This window comes from Esox lucius, chromosome 13 (genome assembly GCF_011004845.1).
Source record: "Esox lucius isolate fEsoLuc1 chromosome 13, fEsoLuc1.pri, whole genome shotgun sequence".
Lineage (NCBI taxonomy): Eukaryota > Metazoa > Chordata > Actinopteri > Esociformes > Esocidae > Esox > Esox lucius.
Window position 1 is genome coordinate 35,779,142 of NC_047581.1, and position 15,327 is coordinate 35,794,468.

At 39.7% G+C, this 15,327-nt stretch overlaps 1 protein-coding gene across 1 annotated transcript; it reads left to right on the forward strand.

Moving 5' to 3' along the window:
* Positions 1–3,558: 3,558 nt before the first annotated feature.
* Positions 3,559–9,473, forward strand: LOC105014650 (cytochrome c oxidase subunit 7C, mitochondrial). The gene is made up of 3 exons (XM_010877131.5): positions 3,559–3,711; positions 7,209–7,355; positions 9,380–9,473. The coding sequence occupies exons 1-2, from the start codon at positions 3,637–3,639 to the stop codon at positions 7,323–7,325; spliced, it is 192 nt and encodes a 63-aa protein (XP_010875433.1). The 5' UTR covers positions 3,559–3,636; the 3' UTR covers positions 7,326–7,355; positions 9,380–9,473.
* The last annotated feature ends 5,854 nt before the right edge of the window (positions 9,474–15,327 follow it).

Sequence of the window (15,327 nt, forward strand, 5' to 3'; positions counted from 1 at the left end):
ACATTCCAAATGCCAGTGGGAATGACATAATCCATGAATGTAAGCCTTCTCAGTGACATACAAATGTAATGATTGCATTGCAGAAATATCATATTTATCGTTACCAAACAGACTTAACATGCTCTTGGTGTCTTTGCCATTTATCTAACTATTTAATTAGTTGGAAGAGACAGTTCCATAATGAGAGTTTGTGTTAATACATTTTATTTCACAGTGAAACGATTTAATAAAAATAAATGAGTAGATTGGTGGGGTATAAACACACGTTAATAAAAAAAAAATCACTTTCTTTATGATCAATTAAACAGCACTGGCAAGTAAAGGTGTGTGGGTGTATGGCACTATTTTGCATACATAAGCATAAATTACAAAATCAAGGTCCAGCTTCAACATAAAACATTGCAACAATAATTGCATGCAAGTCTGGTCTAAAAATAAGGTAGAGCTTTAATTCCAAATGTTTTGTATATCACATCACCAGCTATAGATATATTATCAACATCAGATAACTAACATGCAGCATTTATTGAAGGCTCAATCTTCAAATGTGCTCAGAACATATACAAGCCACACAGAAGGCTAATGCATTGGACATGCAGTAAATTATTTGGTTTTATTTTGTATCAAAATGCATGGCCTCTAAAAAGCTATATACAGTGGGGAGAACAAGTATTTGATAACCTTCCGAATGTGCAGGTTTTCCTACTTACAAAGCATGTAGAAGTCTGTATTTTTTTATCATAGGTACACTTCAACTGTGAGTGACGGAATCTAAATCAAAAATCCAGAAAATCACATTGTATGATTTTTAAGTAATTAATTTTCCTTTCATTACATGACAAGTATGTGATACATCAGAAAAGCAGAACTTAATATTTGGTATACAGAAACCTTTGTTTGCAATTAGAGATCATACGTTTCCTGTAGTTCTTGACCAGGTTTACACACACTGCAGCAGGGATTTTGGCCCACTCCTCCATACAGACCTTCTCCAGATCCTTCAGGTTTCGGGGATGTCGCTGGGCAATATGGACTTTCAGCTCCCTCCAAATATTTTCTATTGGGTTCAGGTCTGGAGACAGGCTAGGCCACTCCAGGACCTTGAGATGCTTCTTACGGAGCCACTCCTTAGTTGCCCTGGCTGTGTGTTTCGGGTCGTTGTCATGCTGGAAGACCCAGCCACTACCCATCTTCAATGCTCTTACTGAAGGAAGGAGGTTCTTGGCCAAGATCTCGCAATACATGGCCCCATCCATCCTCCCCTCAATACGGTGCAGTCGTCCTGTCCCCTTTGCAGAAAAGCATCCCCAAAGAATGATGTTTAAACCTCCATGCTTCACGGTTGGGATGGTGTTCTTGGGGTTGTACTCATCTTTCTTCTTCCTCCAAACACGGCGACTGGAGTTTAGACCAAAAAGCTCTATTTTTGTCTCATCAGACCACATGATTCCTCCTCTGGATCATCCAGATGGTCATTGGCAAACTTCAGACAGGCCTGGACATACGCTGGCTTGAGCAGGGGGACCTTGAGTGCACTGCGGTCTCTGGTCTTGGCCATTGTGGCGCAGTTGGAGTCTGTTTGATTGAGTGTGTGGACAGGTGTCTTTTATACAGGTAACGAGTTCAAACAGGTGCAGTTAATACAGGTAATGAGTGGAGAACAGGAGGGCTTCTTATAGAAAAACTAACATGTCTGTGAGAGCCGGAATTCTTACTGGTAGGTAGGTGATCAAATACTTATGTCATGCAATAAAATACAAATTAATTATTAAAAAATCATATGATGTGATTTTCTGGATTTTTGTTTTAGATTCCGTCTCTCACAGTTGAAGTGTACCTATGATAAAAACTACAGACCTCTACATGCTTTGTCAGTAGGAAAACCTGCAAAATTGGCAGTGTATCATATTTGTTCTCCCCACTGTAATTATGGTACGACCCGTTTCGAATTATATGCGTAAAAACCAGAGCCGTTGAAAAAGAGAGTTGCGACACTCCCATAGACCGCCATAGGAACTTTGGAATGCGGAAGTAACACGTGTCGTGGAGCAGCCAAACACTGATAGTTCCAGCACTGAAGACCATTAATATAAGGAGCTTCCGAAGTACGCTCGCTGGTAAATTGATGAAATTATTGTAATTTTAACTATTAAACACATTTTCCGACCTCTCATGAATCTAGTCAGTAGTTTTATGTAGCCAATTTTAGTTAATGTTTATTGGAAGATAATAGATGTTTTCAAAAGGATCAAGTTATGATTTGTCAATATAAACACAATATACAGTAATATGAACATTAACAAAACAATAGTACAACTGGGTGAGGAACAGCCAAACTCGGCTAACAACATTGGATAAGACCATTAACTGTCAAAAGTTATACTGAGTACTACAAAAAAGGCAGACAGCCGTTTTCAGATGTGCTGTCCAAGCTCTTTTAAAGAAGCACAAATAAACTGACAATGTTGAGGACCGTAGTGATCATCCAAAGAAAAACTTGCTACAGCAGATGAAAGACACATTATGCCACAAACAGCATCATCCCTTGTTTTTGAAAGATGTTTAGCAGTGCCATCAGGTCAGAGCTGCAGAAAACAGTTGAACCCTGGTACACCCATCTATTGTCTGAAGAGGTCTGGTCAGAAGTGGCTATCATTGAAGATTTGGGGCAAAAAGATGTACCTCCGACATAGAAAATAGGCCAAGAGACCTGGATATGCAGGAAAATGACAGCAGGTGCTCTGGACTTTATGTATGTAAATATGTGTGTGTGTGTGTGTGTGTGTGTGTGTGTGTGTGTGTGTGTGTGTGTGTGTATATATATATATATATATATATATATATATATATATATATACACACACAATTTATATATTATGGGTTAGGGTTAGTTTACATATTTATACTTAAGAGTAGGCCTATACTAGTCTGTACAATGTGTACATCATATCGTATGGATGTATTATTCATTTTTGTGTGTGTGTGTTTTCTGATACATGGTTTAGTCTATGATTAAGGAAGGATGAATGGGTACATTGGCCATACTGAAATCAATCCCATTAACAGTTATGGGTCGTATTTAGGAACATAGTTAATTCACTCAGTAATTATATCTCCGGTTTCATTTCATGAAGTTAATATTTACCAAACAATGCTGCAAATATAGTCGTTGCTGTAAATGTATTCTACGTTATGGGAGTCCATTTCCCTCCAAAATTAAACACAAAAACGCATTAATGCTGTTTCCGTCACTCTCCCCCCCAAAAAGTATATTGCATGCATTTAATGTTAGCGTAAACATAATAATCAATGTACATTATGCGTCAATATTTACCTATAATTGCTGCAAATATAGCTGCTGCTGTCTGTCCCGCTTAAACTCATTCAAACTGGTTGACAGCGCAGCTCTGTTTGGAACTATTAAGAGCTACATAAACCGCGTGGCGGCGAGACCATAGTGTGTCGCAACTCTCTTTTTCAACAGCTCTGGTAAAAACTACATCTGCTTAAAAACTACATTTCCCAAAAGCAGCTAAAATATTGGGCATCCCATGAGGCTGTTCACCATTCTCAATTCAGTGTCAGATACAGGAAGGTCGCGGTTGTGAGAGTAACGTGTAAACTAGCGAAATAATTATGCTGGGCCAAACTGTGCGACGTTTCACAACCTCTGCGGTTCGCGCTGCACATTATGGAGAGGGACCAGGACAGGTAATATCCTACAAAACAAGGCTTACGATGTGTATCTTACTACAACAGCGTTAATATAACTTAGCGTGGGCCTCAAGTCAGATTGAGAACAAGCCTGCGTGGAGGTCACAAGCACTAGCTAGCCAGCCTTCACATTTGTTTTCCAAGTATCAGATAATGTTAATTAGCTACAGTACTTAGTTATCTATTTTGCTGGGCAATAATGCAAGTATTTAACTGCTGTACTGTTGCAAGATTGTCATAGCTATATCTTTTGTTTGTTTAAATTATATCTTCTGTTTAACTTTCCGACGCTAACTGGCATAGCTAACAAGCTAGGCTAGCTTCATAATCATCAGACTGCTTCGTACTACGAGGCCATACTGCTTAACCAGCTAACATTGGTTAGTTACGTTAGTGACTAGAGGATATCACCACGCTGTCATTGAATCGTTCTTTTTTTTTTTTTGGACCGCCGTAAAAGCGGTATATGCCGTATTAACTAGCTATATTCAGCTCGCTAAGAATGCGAATTATCATTCTTTCTGTGGTTAGTATGTTGGCTAGTTACATTGGTGTAATAATATGCTGGTTTTGTAACGAACGCTAAGAACCAGTCCTGACTTTATTCAAAGTTTACTTAAACATATAAAACCGTCAATACGGTTTTATATGTTACGAGGAAACCAATAACATGCAGAACGTTTCATTATGCCTGTCAAAATCGGCTGGTTTTGAGAACCGAAAGTAAACACGTTAAAATGTAAACTGCGTTCATAACCAAATTAGAATCTCTCAATCTTGAAGCTGTCTTATCGGATAACATTTCTCAGTCATTAAAGATATTACGCTGATACCAAGTAACTGTAGAACTTCAGTAAATCCAACTAGCTATTAATGACTTCACTAATTCAATTCCCAGCTCTCAAGAACTGTGATTCTTGAGTGCGGATATAGAATCTTCAATAAATGTCACCTTACCTGAACATACTCTCTTAAATTAAGGAGCCAACTGAATGGTTCCTTTCGCCAATGCGATTCGGTTCCCAAGGTTCACCAAAAAGAGACGTTCAGAAAGAGCCGTTTGTTCGCAATCAAATGTGGTGGGAATTGGTGGCCAATTAAAACGATACATCTGTCAATTATAAACTATTACACAATGTTCGTTTACCCGCCGGGTACCCAATTGAGTAATCTGTCATTCCTAATTATTCTGTCAGTGTGTATATTATAGGGCTGTCACGGTTCTTTGAGTAACTAGAGTAATTTGATTACTGAAATCCTGGATTAGAATTTCTTGAGGCTTCTATTAAAAAAGGGTTGAGGATGGTCTTGCATTGTCCCTGCAAAAAAAGCAATGTCCAGATTTTGAAAACATTTCACTCAAAAAAGTAAACAACCTGGTTGTATGTTGCAACTTCGCAATAGCACTTCAAATATGCTGCCACATTTGAGGAAACATGAATTCACGGAGGAATTAATCAGATAAGCAGTTGTTAGTTTTCTGTTTAGCGACATTAGCTATATGCGTTAGCTAGGTAGCTAGCAGCAGCAAAGAACAGGTCCAGCACAAAAAAAATTGCTCACTGGCCCTTTTGGGCCACTTGGTCTGAGATCTACTAGCCCAAACTGAATTTGGAGAAAAAAAACAATGCCATTGTGTTGTACAGATTAATAGAATCTGATTGTCATGTTATCAGAATATTGATTCATACTACAGATTTGCATGTGATGTCAGACATGAAACCTGATATAATCAATTGCTGTTTACATAAATATGATGCACTATACATCTTTACTTTTTAATAAATAATTATCAAAATATTACTATTTATCATTATAATTTTTTCATGATGATACTTTCATTTGATGTGACACACAAGAGCTTGATAAAATAAAACCAGTTAGTATATTTATGGTTACGTAAATATGGCGCAATACACATTCAACCCAATAGCTAGGGTAATCACAGGGGTTGGTTAGCAGGCTTCTTCTTTGACCCTGCTAGTAAGTGCTTTGGCAGGAGTAGTTAACAGGACACCTGTCGACAAGCAATGTCTTTATGGTTTCTCAATCTGTATTGCCAGACTGTCATGGACTTGGTCCATGAATGATTTCTCCCTCTTCACAACATGGTAGGCCGTTGCAATTAGTTTTCAGTTTGGCTACCCGCCACCTCATTCTTTTGAGTAGGCAGATGTTCATTGGTTCAGCCGCAGGCAGAGTTTTACGCAATACTATTTTTGAAAGCCAGTATGCTACTGGACATGTGTTTTGAATAGCCATATAAAAGCCTACATTAAAACACTATTTTGTTTTATAAATGCTATGATCCAACAATTTTTGAATTTAAATTAGGCAGCAGAATGAACTTTTCACAATCTTTGCAAGCTGAGTATATTGGCTACAACTAGGGCTGTCATAATTGCCTGATCAAAATAATTTGAGCTAGATGCAATTACCTATATAGACGACAAACTTTTTGCACAATATTTTGATTTCAAAATCATGTTTCCAATCTGAATAATGGATTTTGAGGCCAGTGTTAAACATCTCAACAAATACCATGTGCATTCTGTCTGTGTCCATAGGATGTGTTGTGGAAATTTCTCTAACAGCTCTGTGGAAAGTTCTAGGCGCAGATGATTTACTGAAGTTCATTTTCTTCAAAATGTCATTGTTTAAATATAGTTTAGAATTGTTTTGCAATGCACAGTGATGTAGCCTAATCTTGCAACATTATTTAATAAACCAACGTGTTTCAGTTGCTCATTTGTTGCATCAACTCTGATCAACTAATATGTAAGTCGAATTGTCATTTCCAGCCATACTTCTTAATTAGATAACGCAAATTAAAATGTATGGCTATAAATGTTGTCCCACTTCATATTAACATTGGAGTTTTGGAGTCGTGTGCTGTAGTTGCTGTTGGTGTGTGCAGCTTTTGAATCTTGCGCCACGTTTGGTCACATGACCAAGCACTCAATGTCTTATAATAAGAGCAAGCGGAGGCTCGCTGTTTCCTTGGCAACAGATCATATAGATCACACAATATTAGGCTATTTTATGTGCTATTCATCTATTTATTCATTTGGCATATTTCCCACTGGGCATTTTGGCTGTTTATTTTCATCAACCGGGCAACTACACCTGGTACTGGTGAAAAGTAGGAATTTGCCGGCTAACGTAAACCGTGGCCTCTGAGTTGTCCGGGGGGGGGGGTGGAGAAGAAGCAGTACAGACACAAGAACAAGTGAAAATTGAAGGGGTTAGAGTGACAGCGATCACAAGCAAACATTTAAATACGATAATGTGAATTTAAATGGGGAAATTGACTGTCTTTGCCACTTGCCTGTGAGGGCCAGTGTTGGTTCTTCCTGGGCCTGTGGGCCATTGTTAATGTTGAACCCTGCTTGTACGCGTAGTGTCAGGTTGTTTAGTCCTATTGATCTGTGATAAGTGCAGCACACGGTCTAATCCCCGCTAACACACTGCTGTCTTGCCTCTGTGTTTGATAGAATCTCCCATTCTCGGTGGAGAACAAGTGGCGCCTTTTGGGTATGATGGTGGCGTTCTTCGGGAGTGGCTTTGCCTTCCCCTTCATCGTCGTCAGACACCAGCTCCTCAAGAAGTGATGTGGCAGTGTGTGCACAGTAACCACAAAGGTAATTGGTTTTTATTTCTTGATTTGAATGTCAGCGCTTTTATTAATGTCCAGATTGGCATTGTTACAATGACCTCTATCAATGAATTGGCTTATGTGTTGACAGCAGGCCTTAAGCAGCCTTCCTTGTCCTATCCTACGTTTATATTTCAGGGTTTTTCTGTGGGAAAATACCATTAGTCAGTAGTTTGTCGACAGAACTGTCAATTTGCTGTCAACCAAGATTTTCTTTATCTAGGACAGCCCTATAATATATTTACACAAACTTAACTAAAAACAAGTTGAGTTGTTCTTGTAATGCCCGTAGTAGACCAGCATATTGTTAATCATGGTAATCCCGACTGGATTTACAACTCTTAATGTTATAGGATAAAGCCTTTTGTATTCACTTAACAAATGCATTGAATCAAATATAATTCATGATTAGGGAAAGTCTGTGCATTTTGTACAGGTGGCACCAAAACCAATTTCTCATGTTATCAACTCAGGCTGGTCAGCATAGGTTTATAGAATTCCATCAGCAAGTCTTCATTTGAAATAAAGTGAATACAATGGAGGAGGACAACTTAAAGCCCTGTTTCTAAAAAAAAAAAGATAGTGACACTGCTTAAAATGTAACTAAAAACAGAATGCAATGATGTGCAAATAATTGAAATCCTTTCTTTAGTAGATTGTTATTAAATAGTACAAAGAAAACATATCAAATGCTGAAACTGCACAACTTTATTGTTTCTTGAAAAATATATACCCACTTTGAATTTGATGCCGACAACACGTTCAAACAAGTTGAGGCAGAGGCAACAAAAGAGGACATCGCTGCATGGGCTCAGGAACACTTGGGAAAACCATTGTCGGTAAACACGGTACCTCTCTGCATCCAGAAATGCATGTGAAAACTCTGCCATGCAAAGAGGAAACCATACACACTGTGACAGACGTGAAAGAGTCTGGAGATGCAGTGGTGGACGTTATGCTGCCTGCAACATCATCCAGCATGACCGGTTTGGTGATGGGTCAGTGGTGCTCTGTGGAGGCATGTCCTTGGAAGGTCACACAGACCTCCACGTGCTAGCCCACAGTACTCTGACTGCTCTTAGGTACTGGGATGAAATCCTCAGACCCATCATGACCCTGTGCTGGTGAAGTGGGCCCTGGCATTTCAATTGTTTACTTAGATTTTCTGTGTGAGTTTGAATCCAGCCCTCAATCAGTTGATTTTGTTTTCCATTAATGTAATTTTGTTCTCAACTAATTACACAATGTACTGTAAAGATTTTGATCTTTAATATATTTCTTTCAACCAGACCTTATTTTAAGTGTTCCAAAACATAATTTCTCAGTTTCAGCATTTGATGTTGTCTTTGTACTATTTTCAATTAATCATAGGGTTTAAATTATTTACACATCATTGCATTCTGTATTTCTTGACATTTTACCGTGTCCCAACCTTCTTGGAAAAGGGGATGTACCTGAATGTTTAGGAATTAACCCAACTTATCCACATGTCCATCATTTAGTAAAAAAAAACAAAATTAGACCGTTGACAAAAACGTTCTTAATATTTGACTTCTGTCCGAGCCATTCATGTTGTGCAGTAGCATATAGCGGTTGCTGGAAACGGCAAAAGCAATTCCACCCAGTTCTGTTCTTGAAACATTAAGTTCTATGAACGAAATACTTTGCAGTGAATTACTGATGGCAATCGAATTCAGCATTTTGCAAAGTGAGTGTAAGATATGCAATTGAGGTACAAAGGCAAGTAACTGACCAGACATTCTGGGAAAGTTTTTACCGTTCTGTTTTTGATACTTTTGACAACTGTTCCAAAGAGAGCTTGTGTGCCTTTGAGAAACCTAAGATAAGCTTCCACATTAGCATGGCAATGTGATGTTTTGTTACGGTCCCTGATAAATACCAGATGGATGTTACACGGAATATGAATCATTGTTGTCACGTATGGTGTCTAGTTTGAAATTGTTTCTGTAATCTGATTTACCGATGCCTCCTTGCCATTCTGTCTTACAGAACTGCTGGCTCAACATGTATCCAGCAGAGCCCCCTTCGTTTCGAAGAATGGGAATCCCTAATTTTCTTTGTAAATAAACTTAACTCAAATTTATACTGTCCAAGTTGTATTTTTTCCTTCAGTTTGTGGGGCAAACGGTTATCCTGCAGCATAATATGCTTGGGTGTTTAATAGAGCGTCTTCAGAAAGTTTCCATTTGTTGAGTTGAATGACTTTGGAGGATTTATTTAGACGCATGACTGTAGTTTCTTATAGTGCTTTACTAGTAGGTTGTGGTTTCATTTACCAAAGTGAGCACATTACTACACTGAGAAATAACATGAAACCGTCCCTTGTATTGTCTTAATATACTGGTTGTGATGGTTACATGAAGTCAGGCTTGAGGTGTAGAAATGAGTATTTCCTGTTTGAATGTGTAGGTTCTTTTATTTGTCGGGTTAATCAGTGAGTTAAGTCTAATACAAAAGTTGTCTTTAGACTTCCGATGCCATATTGATGCAAATATCTGTAATTATTCAATAGTTCACTTCTAAGAAGTAGCGGTATTAGCCATATTTGCTAACACTGATAGCTATTTTTCTGTGTTGTGAATTCATAAAGTATTCTGTGCGTTTGCTCTGATCTAAAGGGGGTGACGAGTAATTTCAGCCTGGTCCCTGGCACTAGCTGTTCAGTATGCAGTGCATTAATGGGCAATTTGAATAAGCCCTATCCAGGAGCCTAAACAATGACTTCATATCCATTTCCATGCAGTAGGAGAAGGCTAAATTGCTTGTGTCTGCCCCAGAGAAAGCCAAATGCAGAGCTTTATAAAAATAAAAAATAAATTCGAAGGCGCTCGCCGCTTCAGATATTTGGTGCATATAATTCTGTCTTGAGGTGTGGGGGGGAAGAAGCTGCTTTAGTAATAGCTAGAACATTTACTATCAGAAAATGTCACATAACATGTCATGAAACTGTCTGAAGAAAATGTTTGCTAAATTAGATAAGACGTTCGTTTTCAGTCTTTCACAAAATGAATTCAGAAAAGCCAGGAGGGTTCTTCATGAAATGGAAAGGGTTGTGCTACTGAAAAAGACCTTGAAGTTGTATTAAGTATTGTAATGGAATGCTGGATGTCAAACCAGGGTGCTCTGGTCTTTGCTATACCTTTTGGATGGGTATTGTTTTCTCTTACCTCGGCTCTTCAGCTGAAATGTATTGAATAACCAATTTCTGTTCAATTAACCTTCTATTGCTGCTGGCTATTCATCCCCTAGAACAAAACAGAAAAGATGAAGTGGGAACTGATTAGATTAGCTCTAGATGGGGAGAGTGGCTACGAATGGACACATACGGTAAAAGAAAGTAAGCAATTCATAATTATCCTAAGTCTTGATCTGTCAAGTGGCTCTTTTTTCTCCATTTCTATTAGTATTTTTTCAGTTCCTCAGAACAAAGTCTCAAGTTAGAGGAGCCAGTAGATATAGGTGCATGATATTAGTTATATTATGTGGAGCTCTGCCCCATAGGTGGAGCTCTGCTTCTATTGGTTTATCCTTGCTGCACTAGGGGCAGCCCCGCCTGAGCATTTGAATGTAAGCACTCGGCGTCAGCCAATGAGAGTGCAGCAGCCCATTTATTAGGAGAGCAATCCCACCAATGGTCCTCCTGAATGCTTCAGGTGACCTTCTCAGGGCCTAAAGCCCCATGGGCATCATACAAAATTACATTTCTGAAAATAACATTGAAACCATGTAATACTGAAGTGCAGCCAGGGTTGCTCAATACAGTTCCTGGAGAGCTGCAGTCCTGACAGTTCTCCTGGCTGCATTTGTTAACTAATTAATCTACATTGTCCTCCAGTTAATTATTTAAATGAAGTGTGCTAAATTAGCATGTAAACATGGCTCTCCAGGAACAAGATTGAGCAGCCCAGGTCTACATGCAGTTTAAAAAGCTTACAGTTTGATGGTGACAATACACACCCAGGCACAGAGAAGAGGAATCACCAGTTTACCTCAAACTGTTCAGTCTCTCAATGGGATAGGAGACTGCTCAATATGGGGTGGATTTGGCTCATGTGTCCCACAGCAGAATGAAATAACACTAATGCATAAACATCTCATTATATAAATGTCATAAATCAGGAAAATGTGTCTTTATGCAGTTTGTTCTGAAGGATTTATGAGGGTGGTACCTTTTAATGGGCAACTTAAAGATGTGTGCTGTTGTCTCCAATGTACTGTGTGTACCACTGTCTGCTCCTGCATGAGTTTAGATTTTTCAATGGGTGATCATTTTCATGCATTTTCATGCAATCAACAACCCAGGCCAATTACCCAGCAAGCAAGTTTATTTATACAGCACAATTCATACATCGAAGCAATTCAATGTGCTTTACAAGGAAAAATATATGAAAGCAATAACATAAAAACAGATACTCGGTACGCATTAATACAATTATAATTGTATTAAAGAATTTCACAAATTGGCATTTTACAAAATATTCAATAAAACATGTATCATCCAATGCAGCCTAGTAAATATTGCAGTGTGACGTCCCTGCAGGAATCAGAAACACAACCACGACATTGCTTGCAAAAGGCTCTAACAGGACCCAGCTTGCAAAAGGTCCCACAGGACCCAGTGGCATCGGACCCGGGGAAAAGGGGTACTAAACATAAAGGGCCCTAACATGTAGAGGGGCCCTCGAAAATGTTTGAATCTTGAATAAAGAAGGGAGAGGCCCTCAGAGACCGCCTATGTACAGGGCCCAGAATTTTGTGCTACACCCCTTACAGGACCCCCCCTCAGTAAGTACCAGATGTAACTCAAACTGGGAGAGATGTTTCAACTTCATACATTGTTACCTCATGGCTACGGTAATCATATGTTGTTGGTATAGTACCTCATCTTTGATTAGTTATTGCAATTCCATTTTCCTTCTCTTTCATTTCAGGATCTCGCTATATTTTTGTGATTGGGGGGAAAAGTCACTACCTCACAGAGACGGACAAGCTTACAATGGTCATTATTCAACTGGGTGGTAGGTGGTAGAATAAGGTACTTTCAACTTCGTTACAAACAGTCTGAAAGAGCTAAACTGCTGGTGCACTGCGTGTCCAAGAATTTGATTATGGCCAAGTTAGACTTTTCAAATCATATTGATACTTCAGTATTCAGTGTTGGGCCATGGGTGTCAAAATACATATTGGATGGGAATAATTGAGTCAATTGTTTGTATAAGTACAGAGATAACATGCATATAGTCACTATGTTTACCTTATGAGCTGCCTTGTGGTAAGTCTAATTTGTCAAACAGGCATTAAACTGGATCCAGAAGGAATGTGTCATGCTGTGGAGATGACTGTAGAAGATTCATATGAGGAGTGAAAGATGCAGAACATTATTTAACATCCATAAGGTTGATTACATCCATCTTGATACAGATGTAGACACTAGGTCGCTTTCAACACTGATGTATGATATAAAGTTTTTTTAACTAAATAATGCAACAACAACAAAACAAAACACTGGTGACATCCAACCCCTTACATATGCCATCATTTTAGTTTGTTTTGTATGCACTGTAAAATCGTGTATGCAACACCTACAATATTCAAAACGTCTTACATCTGTGCTCTAGAATCTTTCAGCGGGCCCTGCATGTGCATGTCCCCCTCGTTCATCATGGACGAAAAACCCTTTCACAGTTTTTCAACTACTCCTGTAGGCTAGGGATCATTCAGGGTGGTGGGAGTGACAGGAACAGCCACATGGCATGTAGCTTATGAGAATGGAAAATAACCTGGTATATAACCTCTATATCTACCTGGTTGTGAGCCAGTAAACCTGTCAAGAGGTTGTGTTTTCTTGCATTGGTAATGACTGACCTACTGTCTGGGCCTCTGGGCTCGCTGGACGGGGAGTATTTGAGTTTGGTGGCACCGGCTGGAGAAAAAAAATCCTCAGACATGTAATGGGTTCAATGAGCAGGGGGCACATTGTTTTAATAGGTGTTGTTCTGTGTGTATTTTGAGTAAGGTGGCCATTTACCTTCTTTCAGTGACAGGACTATTGGACTGCTGTTGCGATTTATACAATGACCACTGCAGGGAAAATAATGAAACCACTACTTCATACCAATGTAGGCTACATATGTTTGTATTAGGTAGTCAATTGGTGGGATGGAGGTTTGAGGACCTGGGAAATGCAACGTTATTATCCATTCGTTCTGTTGCACTAAACAATGAAAGGAGGACTCATTGCCGTGAAGTTCACCTGGGTTCCCTCATTAGTTCATTAAATGAGCAAGATGTCTCCCGACAGCTGTTAATGTATCTATTAATAAAAGCCCTGTCATTGTTCTCCTCAGTGTTGCCATACTCATCTGGGATGCTGGGGAACAGGTTCTTCTTATCCTATCTCTGAACAACGGTCCTCACGTCTCTTCCAGATTGGCATGTAATTGTCCCCCCCCCCCCCCCACATCGTCCTCAGAATGAAGTTATTTTCCCCTCGGCGCCAATGGGAACCTACTTAAGACACAGACACACACAGACACACACAGACACACACAGACACACTCTCTTCATCGTGTTATTAGAATACAGGAATTGTTGTAGGCCTAAAAAAAACAGATGTGTGTTGAATTACTGAACAAAAACCTTCACTGTGAACAGGACGTAAGTGATGCTTCAGTGGTGTTCAAGGATTTTCCCCAGTAGTTTGGAGAGCACTCAAATCAGTTGCCTGAAAATTGTGCCCCTTTTTTTATTCCCGCAGAACACATGTTACAGATTTCAATTGGTACAATAAATAGGAAATGGTTAACTACTTAGGATTCTGTTCAGTGTCTTAATTTTGCCAGATAGCGTTTCAGTTATAATAACACAACATGTCTTGTCTCAGGTGTACAAAGGTGTAACGCAAGCGATCCCAACTGTAACAGCACACAACAGTCCATAATACATGTTTGTAATTTCACACAAATTAAATGCTTATTTAATGTGTCACTTTGTTACAGTATTTGTTACTTTTGACATGCAAAGACCCAAACTTTGTCCAAAGCTACATGTTTTTGAAACCAAACATGAGCTCCAGGTTTTCTAGCAAATCTCATACTACATGAAAGGGAAAACGGTTAGAGATGGTTAAACACATTATATACACTAATGAGCCAAAACATTATGACCACTCACAGGTGAAGCGGATAACATTGATCATCTCCTCACAAGGGCACACGTTCAGGTCTGGGTAGATTAGATGGTAAGTGAACAATCAGTCCTCGTAGTCAACATGTTGGATGCAGGAGAGATGGGCCGGAGTAAAGACCTGAGGGACATTGACAAGGCCAGATTGTCACTGGGTCAGAGCATCTCTGAGACGACAAGGCTTCTTGGGTGCCCCCATTCAGTTGAGTACCTACCAACAGTGGTTCCAATGAGCAACAGGGTGTTGGGTGCCCAAGGCTCATCGATGTGCAGGGGTAATGAAGGCTATCCCATCTGGTCCGAACTGACAGAAGGTCCACCGTGGCACAAGTCACAGAAAATGATGGTGACAGGAGGAATGTGTCACAACACACAGACCATTTCAGCCTGCTGCATATGGGGCTGCGTAGCCGCAGACCGGTCCGAGTGCTGACCCCTGTACATTGTCAGAGTGCTGGGCGCCCGAGCCTCATCGATCGAAGGCTATCCTGTTTGGCCCCGAATCAACAGAAGGTCTACTGTGGCACAAGTCAAAGAACATTCTAATGATGGTTATGGGAGGAACGCGTCACAAAACAAAGTGCATCGAACCCTGCTGCGTAAGGGGCTGCGTAGCCGCAGACTGGACAGCGTCCATGATGACCCCTGCCTAAACCCCTACAATAGGCACGCAAGCATAGGAACTGGACCTTGGAGCCGTGGATGAAGGTGGTCTGGTCCCATTTCCATTTACACCATGTGGACGACAATGT

Excerpts from the sequence above, each read along its gene's own strand:
- LOC105014650 (XM_010877131.5), top strand. The coding sequence starts at position 3,637 with ATGCTGGGCCAAACTGTGCGACGTTTCACAACCTCTGCGGTTCGCGCT. Across the intron at positions 3,712-7,208 it reads ATGGAGAGGGACCAGGACAG|AATCTCCCATTCTCGGTGGA; the intron begins GTAATATCCTAC and ends TGTGTTTGATAG.